Below are 14,932 nucleotides of genomic sequence, written 5' to 3'. Positions count from 1 at the left end.
ACGCCTGATCCTCACACAGTCCCGTGAGGTGGGAGCTGTTATCCACACTTTACAGATGAGGGGTTTGGCTCAAAGGAATTCACAGTTTGCAGGAGGTCTCACAGCTGGTAACTGGCAGATCTGTTGTTGGTGCTTAGGTCTTTTTTGCATCCTTCGAGTTCACGCACAGTAGGCAGTCTTCACTAGGGTGCTGATGTAACAGACTCCAGGCAGAGACTACGGCTGAAAGAGGGAGCACCAGGGGGAAGGGGGTACATATCCCAGTTCTGCTCACTTCCCTGGGGAGGATCCCTGGCCCTGGCCCTGGGGAGGGCCGGGTAAGCGAGTCAGAGGCCAGGTGAGGGATCAGGGTCCCACTAGTCCTCTCATCCATTCAGCAACTAGCATTTGAGTGGAACGTTACTTGGGCCCAGAAGACCAACTAGATCATGAGCTCCTCATAAGCATGGCTTTTTTTTCTTCTTTTCTCAACCCCATGGCCCAGCATGGCCAGACCCAGAGTATGCCCGCACCTAGCGTGTGCTCACTGACCCTTCCTAACCCCTATGGGGGGCCAAGAACCTTCAGGCCATCCAACAGATAGAGAATGAGCATTGTTCTGGGTACCATGGGGACGGAAGCATGACACCCTAGCCCTTACCCTCGAGGCGACGCTGGGTCTCTGGATGTGAGAACCGGGGAGGTCCCACAGCACAGGGCTGTTCTGAGGGTGCCAGCCCAGCTCTGGGGCTCAGTGGAGTGAGAGAGGCCGCAACCTCCAGGACTGGCTTCCTGAGGCTGGTGACATTGGTAATGGACCTTAAGAACAGACAGGACCAAGGTGGGAGCCATTGGTTTTCCTTTAACTTGGGGGCAGCAAGAGTGGGTTGCTGTCAGCCCAGCGGAGCAGGCGAAGCAATTGAAAGTCATCAGGCTGTGTTCCCACACGCACCATCAGCCACTCACTAAACTGCTTTTCGCCCAGACGCAGCTCTGCCATGGGTCAAGATGCTGCCGGGCGAGATAACAAGGGGACAAGGTGTGGGAGTGATGAGATTTGGCAGGGGCCGGGAGGAGGGGCGCCTGGGGAAGGAGAGAGCCTGCTAGCCTTGAAGGAGGGAGGAGGTGGGAGGGTGAGCCCTCAAGGCCCAAAGAGAGAGCCACCCGCCTCGTCTCCGAGTCTGACCCTCTACCCTCACCTTCACACCCTCCAATCTAGTTTCCCTCTCCCTCTGCCTTTGACCATCTATGAAACAGAAGCCCTTTGCTTGACTCTGCTGCGCCCTCTAGCCGCCACTCGGCCTCTCTCCCTGTTTATTACACCAAACTCCCGGCAGCAGCGCCTGTACTAACAGTCCCCAGGGCCCCCCTCAGCCACTGTATCTCACAGTCTGACCTCCAGGGGCATCTGAAGATCCAAATGGGGGACCTTAGCCACATCTTCCTTATCCCGAGCCTCTCTCGGCACGGTTTGACCCTGTCAACCATCTCTTTCTCAGAACTTCCCCTTCGCCCGCCTCTGGCCACCTGGCTCTATACTGGTTTCCCATCTGCCTCTCTGACCACTGCCTTTCTTTCTTTTCTTTTTTTTTTTTTTTGCGGCACGCGGGCCTCTCACTGTTGTGGCCTCTCCCGTTGCGGAGCACAGGCTCCAGACGCGCAGGCTCAGCGGCCACGGCTCACGGGCCCAGCCGCTCCGTGGCATGTGGGATCTTCCCGGACCGGGGCACGAACCCGTGTCGCCTGCATCGGCAGGCGGACTCTCAACCACTGCGCCACCAGGGAAGCCCAGCCACTGCTTTTCTATCTACATTTTCCTGTGCATCCTCACTGGAGCCATAGGCCTGCCCTAAAGGCCGGCTTGCCAGTGCCTTATCTATGTCACCACCTTTGTGCTGACAGCCCCTGTCTTCCCACTCGAGTCCCCATCCACCCCTCCCCTCCAGCTCTTGGAGGACATCGCCACGTGGACATTCTGCTGCTACGTAAAACTCTATCATTTTATGAGGAATTTACCTAGAACTTTTCAGAACGTAGAGAGTTTTTAACTGGGACTCCCTCTTGAGAAAAAAGCAAATTATTTGCCACCTCATTCTATGAAGGATGACAGTCTCTTATTTGTCTCGCCCTATTCCTTGTCCCTTAGCACCGGGCCAGGTACAGAGTGGGTGCAAACCTGTGTGTAGGGCAAACACCTGCAGGGAGAAAAAGAGAGGCGTAAATCTCACTCCAGGCCAGCCACTCACCAGCTATGTGACCTTGAACAAGTTATTTAACTTCTCTGAGCCTGCTTCCTCACATGTAACACAGGGTGTCTTCTTCTAAAGTTATTGTGAAGACTGAGTAATATAATTGTGCGAACATCTTAGCTCAGTGCCTGGCACAGGGAAAAGTGTTCAACAAACTGTAGCTACTATTTTTTTAATAAACAGGGGAAGAGGGCTGGGACTTCCGTTCGGCAGCCTTTTGTGCTATTGCAGACTTCATTCACATCTTCTCAACCTCCCTCTTGCAAATATGAAGAGGTCTCGATGCCTGAGACCTCTTATGTGGCTGTCCCATAAGAGAACCAGCAGAGCTAGGAATGACCTGCTTCTTCCCTTGTGTGAACGCTTTAAGTCACCAGTTCCCAGAAGTCTTAGGGTGCTCAAGGTGCAGCCTCACTCCCTGCAAGGACCCCTCCCCTGCCAGGTACATCCCCTAGGACAGCACCTGTCGACCCAGGGAAAGCAGCTGCCCTTCTGCTCAGCAGTGGGGGCTGAACAGGTGAAAGGCATCCCCCAGTGAGGCACCCCCCAGTCCCCTGGTCCCCATGGGACTTGGATAAAGAGTGTCTGGGAGACCAGAGGGCTGACAGGGTGGTATCAGTTTCCAGGATAGCAGAGAAACTTATGTGTATGGTTTCCAAGCCCACGGCCCCCCGGGGGAGGGCGGATGGTGGGAGAGGGGTGATAAAGGAGGGAAGCAAGGAAGTGGTGACCCACCCCGAGGCCGGAACCCTGGGTGCGATGCCCTGTGGACCTGAGGGTTTTGTTCTCAGCCTTGGCCTCAGGGCTGCCACCTTGTACATCTGGGCCCTTGGTTGTGAGGCTCTCCTGGCAAGAGGATGGGCTGGCTTAGTGCTCCCGCTGGGCGAAAGCTCTAGGCACAGGCTCCTGGGTTGGGGGTGGGTGGAGGAGACGGTCCATGGTGCTGTCTTGGTGCAGGACAGGCGGCCAACATTTATTGAGAGGTTCCTATGTGCCAGACACTGTATTAACTCATTTAATCCTCACAGCAACACTCTGGGGTGGGTACTATTATTACTCCCATTTTATCGACGAGGAAACTGAGGCCCAGATATGTAACTTGACAAAGGTGACCCAGCTAGCTAGTAGCAGAGCCATGATTGGAACTCAGGGCATAACTGCTTCTCTGTTCCACGTTGCTTTCCTTCAGGGGCCTTAGCTTAGCAAGTTCTTATACACCCAATAGTGTGATTTTATTCTGAATGAAGATCTTCCGTGTGAGGCTGAAGACGTGAACCTTGCCTGCTTTTCTCTGCTGATTCTCTAGCATTTTGCACAAAGTAGGTGCTTGATATGAACTGGAATGAATGAGTGATCTGATCAGTCAATCGGTCTTTGAATGAGACCTGCCCTGCTTGGGGCACAGGGCTCACCTCCTGTCCCTGCCCAAGCCAGCATCCCAGTGAGTGCTCGTGTTGCCATGGTGACAGCAGGAATATCAGAGGCAGTGACTCACTTAGATGGCCTTGTCAGCTCCCTGGGTGTAACCCTTTCTGACTGTTGGTCTTGGCAGTTAGTCACTCGTACTTTGCAGGAGGCTGAGAGGTGAACTCTCCACACAGATGTGTGAAAAAGAATGTGTTTGTGTGTGTGTGTGTGTGTGTGTGTGTGTGTGTGCGCGCGCGCGCGCGCGCGCGTGTTGGGGGGAGGGTCCTTGAGTTTGAATTTGTACCAGTTGAGGGGTATTTGCCTACAGGTTGGTTGGAGAAGGTGCCGAGGCTGGGAGAGGGGTATCTTATGTGCTGGGGACAGACTCGGAGTTGGGGATGGGCAGTGTGGCCATGAGTAGGGCAAAGGTGCTGAGTGCGGGACCCAACTGAGTTTGCCAGGGGTGATAACCTTATTTTCCCAACTGAAAACCACAGCACATCGTTCGACAAGAGGCTTCTGGTTTGCGAATGATTTATAGGAAAAAACTGGCAAAGATAAAAGTTGAATCACATGTAAACATTGACAGCTTCCTTTATTGGGAAGAATAAATTTATATGAAACTCTGGAATGATGGGATGCTGGACAGGGGCGCTGAGGAGGCGGGGCCCATGCCTGTGTGTGTGGTGGGGAAGAGGGTGTGAGAGGCAAGCGGCTGGAGGTCTTGCCTCAGGGCAGCCCTGCAGCTCAGCATTTAGGGGCCCCGAGGACCCAGCCCCTAAAACACCCTGCGCTGTCCATGCTTCAGCCATCTCAGCACTGATCACCCTGTCACGGGAATACCTGGTTGAGGGCGACATCCTCCACCGGAAGGTGTCCCAGGTACACTGTAGGAGCTCAATAATTGTTTGCTGCGTGGATTAGCTAATGATGAGCGGATGAAAGCACATGTCCTCTTGTTTCCCCAGCAGCAGAATTCCTAGCTAAAAAAACTCCTTTATATTCATGCATGTATATGCCTCCTTGCGACTCTTTCCTCCCCACTACACAAGGGCAGCTGTACAAAAGCCCGCAGGAGGGTACCCAGGCCGCAGGACACAGGCTTAGGCAAGGTGGAGGCTGGAGTGACGTCCCCTCCCTGGCCTGGCCCAGGTCAGAGTCTCCAAAGCCCACACTCTGAGAGTGACGTGAGACCCGGCCGGGCTCTGCTGTCAGCAGCCGTGTCTCCCCTGCGTCAGACAACCTCTGCAGTGGGCTGGGAGTGGGCCACCTTGCCGGCCAGCACAGAGGGGCTCAGAACAGCCCCTGCCTCAGAGTCTAAAGCTAGAGAAGGACGTTGTCTCCCCTCTACTTTTGCCCTAGTTAATCCAAGAGAGGACATGAGCCTGTGTGCGGATCCCTTTAGAGCCGGGGAAGGGGCGGAGCAGGGAGATACAGCAGCTTCCATGGGCGATCCTGGTGTCCACCTTGTGTGTTGGAGGCTGGGATGTTAGTTCCCGCCTATGGAATCCGTACCCATCACCCCCTTCCCCAATCCCGCCTGTCTTCCAGGGTCCAGCTCAAACAACATTTATCAAGTACTTATTTTGTGCCGGGAACTGTTCGAAGCCTGTACATGTGTATATATTTTTTCTCATTCATTTAATTCTCATAACCCTATGAGATAGATCCATTATTATCCTCATTTCACAAATGAAGAGACCAGGATGCAAAGTGCTTAGATAAGTTGCCCAAGGTCACACAGCTAGACAGTGGTGTAAGGAATTAATGTCACCTCCTCCGTGAAGCTTTACTTCTTTGAGCCTTCCTGTGTGTGAACAGCCTCTCCCTGCTGTGCGCTGAGATGCTGATTCTTGTGGGTGTCAGAGCTCCCTTACGAGGCTGTAAGTGCTTCAGCGTCAGAAATCCTGGCAGGGTGACCTCTGCGTCCCCCACAGCGCCAAGCACAGGGCCTGACCATAGGACAACCCGTCCAGGGGACTGCTGAACATGTGAATGAATGGCAGTGAGCGAGCGAGTGTTTGAATGGACCAACACACTGGTTAATGGGGAGGAGAGGGGAGTGGAATTGAGGGTTTCCCAGTGAACTCACAGCCTGATGAGAAGGGCACAAGGGCAAGTATGGGGGCCCAGGTGGGCCGGAAGCAGCCATCCTTCAGGAACATGCTTGCCACTGTGTCCCCAGCATTGTCCAGGTACCTTGAGGAACGGTCGTGAAAGCCCCCCATCTTTTAGGCTGGGTGAAATGAGCACATTAACACAGAGGAAGCAACTGGGGAGCAAACAGAGCAGGAACTACTGCCTGTAGGGCCGGAGGGGTAAGTGAGAGAGCTTAGGACCATCTTCCCGGAGCAGGAGGAGGAGGGGCTGGCCCTGGGTGGGAGGAAGACAGGAGGCAGGGATGGATCTGGGGAACCTGCGGAAGCCACTGTGAGGGCCAGGTACCTGTGGGGCAGCATAAGACAAAGCTGGTGGGTGAGAGAGGGGTGGGGTGCATTTGAGCCAGTGCCATGTATGCGTGATTTTTGCCAGTACTTTAAATACATATTTTAAATTTTAATAAATACTTAAATACTTCTAAAACTGAATTTTGTTTTTAACTTATATTTATCATAAAAGGAAACTTTATATCACCGCCATGTAGAAAAGTAGAGTAAAGTAGAATAGACTAGAAAGAACAGAATAGAATAGGAAATGACCGTAAAAATAAGCACAAGGGGAACAAAACAAGGCTACTGCCGTAGTCCACGGCGGCTGCCGTAACAAAATACCACAGACCAGGTGGGTTATACACAGTAGAAATTTATTCCTCGCAGTTCTGGAGGCTGGAAGTCCGAGATCAGGGTGTCAGCACGGTCGGGTGACGGCCCTCCTCCTGGTTCGGGTGGTGCCTTTTTGCTGAATCCTCATATGGTGGAAGGGGCAAGGGAGCTCTGCGGGGTCTCTTGTATAAGAGAAGAATCCCGTTCAGGACGGGTTCACCCTCATGACCTAAGCCCAAAAGCCCCACCTGCTAATGCCATCACCTGTGGAGGTTAGGATTTCACCAGATGAATTCTGGGGCGGCACAAATATTCAGACATAGCAGTCACTGAGTCCTCACTGGGCACTGCTCCCTTTGAAAGGCTCTGAGCCCGAAGCCTGCTCTCTCTCTGTTAAGAAGGAAGAGAAGCAAGTGTTAGACAGGCTGTTAAAGACATATAAGCACCAAACCAAGCCTTTCTCCTTGCCTCAGTCAGAGAGCCTTGAGGAAGACTGAATGGGCATAATGTTCTCATCCTGTGATTCGGGGCCTTCTGCTGCTTGGGCTATGCGCTCCTTTGTACCCCAGAGTTCTCTGCACTACTCCTGGGACCAGCACTCATTTTAAGTTACTGATTAGTCCTTAACGTCCAGAGAGGAGCCCTGGCCCCAGCCCCCTGTCCACCTGCCCGGGGCCCCAGTCACACCCTGAATTCTCCCTCTTGCAGGAAATACCAACAGCATCTTTGCCCTGGATTACATCAGCGGGGCGCTGACCTTGAACGGCGTGCTGGACCGGGAGAACCCCCTGTACAGCCATGGCTTCATCCTGACTGTGAAGGTGAGAGTGGGCGCTGGGCACCTCCATCATGGGTAGAGGGGATGCCCACGCTGTGGGGCCAGCCTCCAGCGGTGCCCAGGCGGAGGGCCCAGGAGGCGGGTCACTTCTGTGCCCTTACCCTGCACTGATTCCCGGGGCTTGTGCCCAGGGCCCCCGTCAGGCAGGGCCAACGCTTTTCACATGTGGGCCTTGTCAGGGGCCCTCTGCTGGGCATTTCTCAGCCCTTATCAACAACTGCAGAGGATTGCAACTTTCATCCCCATTTCAGGGGTGAGGAGGCACAGTGGTCCTCTCTGTTATCCCATGCTTTCAAGTTCTAATATAGCCAACTCAGGTTCTTAGGTTTACCTCATTTCTGGGGTTTTTCTCCCATTTCTAATTCTTGTGGCTTCCCTGGGGCTATTACCTGGTTAAGAAACAGCAATGCGGCGGGCAGGGGGCAGAGCTGTGGTGGTCCCCACCCCAGAAAGTGTGATGGAGCCATGGACCCCTGCCCCCTGCAGCCCCTTGCCACTCATGATTGGTTTTAATTAAAATCAATAACTTGCTGAGGCATTCCCTGGGAAACTCGTTTAGGGTACAGACGCCGCCTGGGCCACAGGGGTCCTCTCAAGCCCCAGCCTTCGATTGAGAGGAGGGGGTGGTACAAAGACTGAGGAGAGGGCCTCTGGGAAGGAGGCCCTTCCATTGGTATGGGAAGGATGGTGCAGCCTGGCCCTTCGTTGCTCTCCTTGACCTTGAGAAGGCCTGTGACAGCGATGGATTGATTAGTCCTGACTCGCCCACTGGCTCTGTCCTCTCTACCCAGATGTGCACATGTGGGCCAGCGGGGGAGGGCAAGCTAACACGGCCTTTCCCCCATCCGGAGCCAAGCCCGAGGCCCCCTCCCAGCCTCCCCTTCTGTCTCTGCTCCCTTCCTACGGAGGCAGGCAGCTCCAATGGAGAGAGCTGCTCCCTAATCCCAGCACCAACTCACTGTGCAACGCTGAGTTCAGCTTTTCCATCTTTATATAAAATACAAGGATGAGTCCCCACACTTGGCTGTGAATGCAGATCCCCTGGGGAGCTGGTGAAAGCTACCTAGTCCTGGGCCTCTTGCCCAGAGATCCTGGTTCAGAAGGCTGGGGTGGGACTGGGGATGGGTATTTTGCGGCCCAAGGACTCTGGCCCAGAGACTGGGTGCCCAGGTGTCTGAGTCCATCTATTTCTGAGTCCAGCCCAGACCTTCACGGTGCCTAGCACAGTGCTCAGTCCGTAGCAGATGCTGCATTAATTCTTGATTATCTGCTAGCACAAACGTTCTTGGCCTCAGTTTCATCATTTGTCAAATGAATGAAGACTCTCCCTTTGCCCCTAGATGAACCCCTAAATCTATCTCGTCTTCCCCACCCCACCTCATCCCCTTGGTTCTAGAATCCCACTGCCTGAGTTTGGTACTTTGTCTGTGTGTCCTTGTACAAGTTACTTAACCTCTCTGAGCTTCAGTTTCCCCATTGGTAATGGAGGTCAGTAAAACGGGGATGCTAATGATAGAATCTTCCACCTGGGATTATGGTGAGGATCAGATGGGATAATTCACGTAAAGCGCAGTGCCCAGCATTGAGAAAGCCCTGGTAAATGATGACTTTTATTGTGACTATGGCCACCTTCATCCCTGGGGTGTTTATTCCTCTATCTGCAGGGCACAGAGCTGAATGATGACCGCACCCCATCTGATGCCACAGTGACCACAACCTTCAACATCCTGGTGATTGACATCAATGACAATGCCCCAGAGTTCAACAGCTCCGAGTACAGCGTGGCCATCACTGAGCTGGCACAGGTCGGCTTTGCCCTCCCCCTCTTTATCCAGGTGGTGGACAAGGACGAGGTGAGTCCCAGAACGCATGGCCGTCCAGCCCAGCACCCGGCCCGGGCTGTGCAACCCTGGAAGGGATGCCAGGGGTCACTGGGCTCCCAGGTCCCCATCTATAACATAGAAACAAACATTGCTGCAGCCTCCCCTGCTACGTTCTGAGGATAAATAAGGCTGCAAAAATTAGTAGTCTCTAAACTTTTGGACCAACCCCCCTACACCCTGTAAAAAACGTTTGCGCACACACCTCCAATGTATAGTTCTATATTTAGAAATGTATATACATGATCATCATACTAGCCTAGTATGTACATTTTAAAACATACACACAAAAAATAGAAAATTTAAAAGGTAGAGGCTCTTGTATCAATGGTGACTTTGGAAAAGTCTTATTGCTGCTTTTGGGGTAATACTGACCCTGCCTTTTGCTTGCAAGGAGTGTAAGTGCCTTCCAGAGGATCCCAGGCCATAAAGAGACTCCAGAGGGTCCAGGACACCTGCATCCCCTTGCCCAAGGGCCAGCCAATCTTAAGAGGGATGGACATGGGCCACGAGTGGGAGAGCTCAAGAGGGACAGGAGGGAGGAGGCTCCGGCAGGGCTGCAGCTCCCGTGAGCCTAGCTATGCCCTGTGTCACTAGGCCAAGGACCGGGCCTGGATGGGGCAGCTTCCATCCCTTCAGGACCCTCTCAGCCTAACTCCAACCCGCCCCTCCCCTCGCCCTACCTCCCTTGCCCGTCAGCAGTCACAACCTTAATAGGATTTCTATTTATTACCGCTGCTTCCCTGGCCCACTCTGCTCAGGAATTCCATTAGGTTTTCCCGCCCGGGGTGTTCTCTGCAATTACTCCTCACACGTGGCTATACTGGCCTTGCTCCAGGCCCGGTTCCTCTTCACTTCCTGGCCCCTCTCCTGTCTCCTGTCAGCTTCTCTCAACTGGACACAGTCCCCCCAAGGACTCAGGTTCACAAGGGCAAGTTGGCCTGTGTGTGTGTGTGTGTGTGTGTGTGTGTGTGTGTGTGTGTGTGTGTGTACGTGCACAGTCACATTTCTGTTCATGTGTGTACACATATGTGCGTGCACACAGGCCTCCATCTCCTGCTGAGTCTTTCCATACCTACCTGTCTGAGATAATTGAAGTATGTACTGAGCATCTACTGGTTTTTTTAAATTTATTTTTTATTTATTTATTGTTTTGGCTGCGTTGGGTCTTCGTTGCTGCGTGAGGGCTTTCTCTAGTTGTGGCGAGCGGGGGCTACTCTTCGTTGTGGTGCGTGGGCTTCTCATTGCGGTGACTTCTCTTGTTGTGGAGCACGGGCTCTAGGCGTGCAGGCTTCAGTAGTTGTGGCACGTGGGCTCAGTTGTGGCTCACGGGGTTTAGGCGCGTGGGCTTCAGTAGTTGTGGCGCACGGGTTTAGTTGCTCCGCAGCATGTGGGATCTTCCCGGACCAGGGATCGAACCCGTGTCCCCTGCATTGGCAGGTGGATTTTTAACCACTGTGCCACCAGGGAAGTCCGCATCTGCTGTTTACAAGCAGCTATATCTGGCCACTTCAGGGAGTCCAGGAAGTGGAATCCATGGTCCCTGCCCCATGGGGCCAAATGTGTTTATGCAAATGTAATATGTAATTTTAAAACATATACAATAATGTAGAAAGTTTAAAAGGTGGAGACAAACAAATATAAAAACAGTTTCTAACATTTTCTCACACCACAGTGGATCATCTTGTATCCCCTGGGAGTGCAGGTCCCCCTTTGGAGACCACTGTGTGAATGAGAACCTCAGAAGAAAATCCCATTCTAGGTTTCAGGCTGATAATAATGCCCAAGGGAAGAGAGACACTAGAAGCAGCGTGGGTCCAGGGTCCGGTGACTATAGGCAGCGGGGCTCCAGAGCTCAGCTGAGGAAGGGGGAAGTAGGGGCTGGGAGGATCGGGAAAGACTCTATGGTGAGACGGGGACTAGGGCTGAGCCTTGGGGTATAAATCAGATGGTGAAAGGGTCCTCAGGAGGGGTGGTGGGGGCCAGGCTGTGGCCCACAGGGAGGACCGGAGGGAGAAACCTGTAAGTACATGGAGGGAACAGGCAGTAACCCGTGCAACTGATCAGGGATTGTGCAGTGGGCTGCTGGCAAGGTGGGCTGGGACGTAGGCCTCGGGGGGCCTTGAATGCCGAGCCAAGGAATCAGCCGAGGCCTGTGTTCAAGGCCAGCCTTGCCATTTATTAGCTCTGTGACCTTGGGTGAGTCACCGGCCCTTTCTAAGCCTCACTTTGCTCATCTGTGTAAAACAGAAATAAAAAGACAATGTATAAGTCAGTTTCTATCGCAGGAGCAAGTTAACCCTGAAAGAGCGGTTTATCTCTCACTGGGACTACTTGTCCGGCAAGGGTGGGCAGGGAGACCCTCCTCTGTGTGGTCACGCAGGTGCACACTCTGCAGGATCGTGGTTGCTGCAGGAAGCAGGGGGCAGCTAAAGGCTTAAGCGCCAGCTCTTCTGCGCTTCATCCCACAAGTGTGACTCCTACTCAGGGCCCATCAGCCAGAACTAGTCAGGTGCCCCCACCTCACTACCTGAAGGCTGGGGAATGTGGGGAAGCAGTTAAATAGTTGTCGCTGCCACAAAGGGTATCAACAAGGTGTGTGGAGAGGAGGAGAGCCGATGATACGCGTGTAGGACTTAGCATGGTGCCTGCCACACACAGAGGCTAACCAGATGGGTCCAGGGACGTCACCACCGGCAGGGCCGGAGCTCCCAGGGCCCTGCCACTTGTTGAGGGATCTCAAGGTTACTCGGACCTCTTGGGTTTTACCTCAGGCTCCCTTTTGCGGGAAGCCTGTCTGAAGCATCTGCAGGAATGCTGAGGGACGTCTGGATCCAGCCCGCCCTAGTGACCCCTCCCCCCTCAGACACAGCCATCAGCACGCCCACTGTGAACGGGATGCCCCACACCACCAGGGACCACTCTGTTGCTTTCCCCTGGGATTTGGCCAGTGTCTCTGACGGTGGAGGACTGGCCTCCTTCCCACAGGGTCCCACTTCTCCAGGGCACAGTGAGGTGCAGAGAGAGGAGGAGAGGCAGCCCAGACTATCCCACCCTAAGGTCACCTGGACCATCTTCCTGTCTCCCCATAGGGCAGCACCCAGACCACCCCAGATGTGGTCCTGGGCTCGTTCCTAAATAAGAGAGAGAGAGAGAAATTGCTTTCTCAGTTGCCCTGTTCTTTTGCATCTCCCATCTCTTCTCCACTCTCCAAAACTCTGGAGGGCTTCAGATCTGGCCAGGGAAATGCTCCCAAAGCCTAGCCTTGGGTGCTAATGGCCAGGCCCCAGGTTCCCAAGGTGGAGTGTTCAGCCACATCACCGACAGGAACAAAAGACAGCAGCCACAGGCACTTGCAGCGCTGCCCAAGTGTCCAATGTCTGGGAAGAATCAGAGAACCTCAAAGGGGAATCAAGAGCTGTTGGAAAAGACTTTTTTTAATTGTCATTTTTCCGACTTCTCTTTCTGAGGGGAGACTCCAGCTGTTGGGATTTGTGTCTGGGTTGAAAGTGACTCTGGATTTGCTAGGCGTGGCAGGAAAATGTTTATGGAGCGGATTTGGAGGAGGGAAGGGCGCGTGAGGAGAGGTCAGATCCCTTTGTTGTAGATTCTCTAGAACGTGTGATTCTCCCTTGCACTCATCCTGAGTGTGAATTTGCGGTTATTAGTGTGGAGGTCTCAAGAGTATCTGTCTTCCCCTTAGGCCGAATGACCCACAGGTAGGAGCAGGTCCGCTTCTGCTCACCCGTGTAACCCAGTGCCTCATACTCTGCCTGGCACTTGGGGGGCACGCAGAAGTTTATTTTGGTTGAGTTAAAAACATGATTAAATGATAAAAGAAGCAATGAGGTGGCCCAGGGCTTTAGCCAAACTGGATCATCAGTCAGTACCCTTATGCTGAAGCCTAAATCCGGCTGAGTTTGTGTAGGAAGGTGCCCTCAAAGGTCCACTGTGGGGCAGTAGAGGGTGCTGATGGAAAACAGGAAGGGAAGGAGGAAGCAGTTTAACCTCTCAGTCAGCCCTTTGTGGCAGCCTTTCCTAATAAGATGCTAATCTAATTCACAAAGCCAAGATAATGCCTGCCATCCCTTCCACATCCAAGATTCTACTCAGCCTCTCACTGAACCTCAGGCTCTGCCAGACCCTTCAAGACAGCAAAGGTGCTTGAAAGAGGCCCTTTCTCCGTCCCAAGGACGGCAACCCTATTGTCAAGTCTCGCTGAGTAATCTCTTCCCCTTTGCCGGGCTATAGAAAACTTACAGAAGCCAGAGGAGAAAGGGACAGGGTGGGCTGAAACCAGCAACCATCCATTTGTACCGTGTGACAGTTGAGATGCAAATAGATGGTTGTAATGCAAACCACACCAAAAGAATCTCAAGGCAAAAGGCCCCAGGAGTCAGCCTTGGTATGGGAGCTCATCTCCGAGTTTCAAGTGAAAGGCCTCGGCAGCCTCATTCCCCCAGCTCGCCTGCTGGGCGTTCTCTTGTCTCCTCCTCGCTGCTGTTCTCGGAAGCCACAGGGAGTAGCTACGCACTCACCCACTTGGATCCCTACCATATCCTTACCCACTCCCTTGCCCTCAACATGATCTTTGCATTTTCCCCAGTTTGGCCAACTTTTCCTCTCCTGATCTTGCCTGCAGCCCTTCTCCGTCCTACCTACGGCTGCGCCAGCCACAGGCTGTCGTGTTTTCCCGTCTGCACTGATTGGGAGGGTTGGCAGTCTCTGTTCAGTTGTCCTAAAAAGCCACTCTTCTACTTAGTTGCGAGTCCTGCCTCCTGCCTCCGAAGGGCTGGGGGCCAGAGGCGGGGAGCGTGGAAGCCCATCCGTGCCTCTGGCTGCTTTCCAAATTCCAGCAAAGGGGATTGTTGTTAAATGCTGTTTCTGTACGACGCGCGACCCCGCCCAGCTGACTGGGCGGAAAAACGGACAGTTCCTCTCACATGCTCATCAGGGGAAATGCCATCCGTGTTATATCCTACCTTTATTCTCAGGAGTTGGGAGCATTTGATCCACTTTACTTCTGACCCACAGCTTCTCAGAACAGATTGGCTGCTGTCCTTGAGAATATGTTTGCAGAGGAGAAGGGTCGGAGTGGAGAGTGGGGTGCCAGTATCCCCCCAGAGAGGCCTCTGCTGCCCGGTTCTGCCCTATTCTGGGAATTGCAGTCATTACAGAATGGCCTTCAGATCTCATTAATTTGCGGGCTGCCCGCTGCCCCCTGGCCTTTGTGAGGGACGATATTGAAATGTACACAGGTGGGAGATGATGCATTCATTCACTCAACAAACGTTATGGTGCCAGGCCTGCCAGCCACGGGGAGGTGTTCTTCTGTGACTGTGAGCCCCAGCGGGAGCCAGCCGATGTGTTCTGAGTCATCTTTCTTTAGGAGCCCCCTGATGGCTGCGTTAAAAATGGGCTGTCGGGGGCCATGGGTGGAAGCAGGGAAACACAGCAACGTCTCCCGCACAGAAAACCCTCCCACCTCCCTTGACCACCTGTTCCAGCCGGCAGGTGCTTCCTAGCATCTGACTTGAGGCTCTCCTGCCCTATAGCCAATTTCCTCTTAAGGTGTTTGCAAGAAGCCAGAGAACGCCAGGCCCCTTACAATGAAACCAAAAAGTCCGCTAGAAACCGCCTTCAGAACGCTTCTCAGGACCCTGAATGGCTGTCTTCAGCCTTTGTGACTGAGGCTCTCCCGTGTTCAAATGGACCCAGGGTTTTGAACTCTGACTATAGCACTCTGCTACCACACCTGTCCGGAGCTCCCGGAGAAGATGGTGCTGGAGCGAGCAGGGAAGCCCAGTCCCACCCCTC

At 53.5% G+C, this 14,932-nt stretch overlaps 1 protein-coding gene across 1 annotated transcript in view; it reads left to right on the top strand.

The window, feature by feature from the left end:
• LOC309971799 (cadherin-23-like) overlaps positions 1-14,932 on the top strand; it is a gene marked incomplete at both ends in the record, with an annotated part of 325,411 nt that overhangs the window by 165,343 nt on the left and 145,136 nt on the right. Inside the window, 2 exons of the mRNA XM_082855179.1 lie at positions 7,106-7,218; positions 8,900-9,136. Coding sequence (XP_082711305.1) covers positions 7,106-7,218; positions 8,900-9,136 — 350 coding nt within the window. The remainder of the gene's footprint in view (positions 1-7,105; positions 7,219-8,899; positions 9,137-14,932) is intronic.

Source organism: Leucopleurus acutus (genome assembly GCF_964270905.1).
Source record: "Leucopleurus acutus genome assembly, chromosome: 14".
NCBI classification, from domain to species: domain Eukaryota; kingdom Metazoa; phylum Chordata; class Mammalia; order Artiodactyla; family Delphinidae; genus Leucopleurus; species Leucopleurus acutus.
This window is presented reverse-complemented; position numbering and strand designations above follow the sequence as displayed.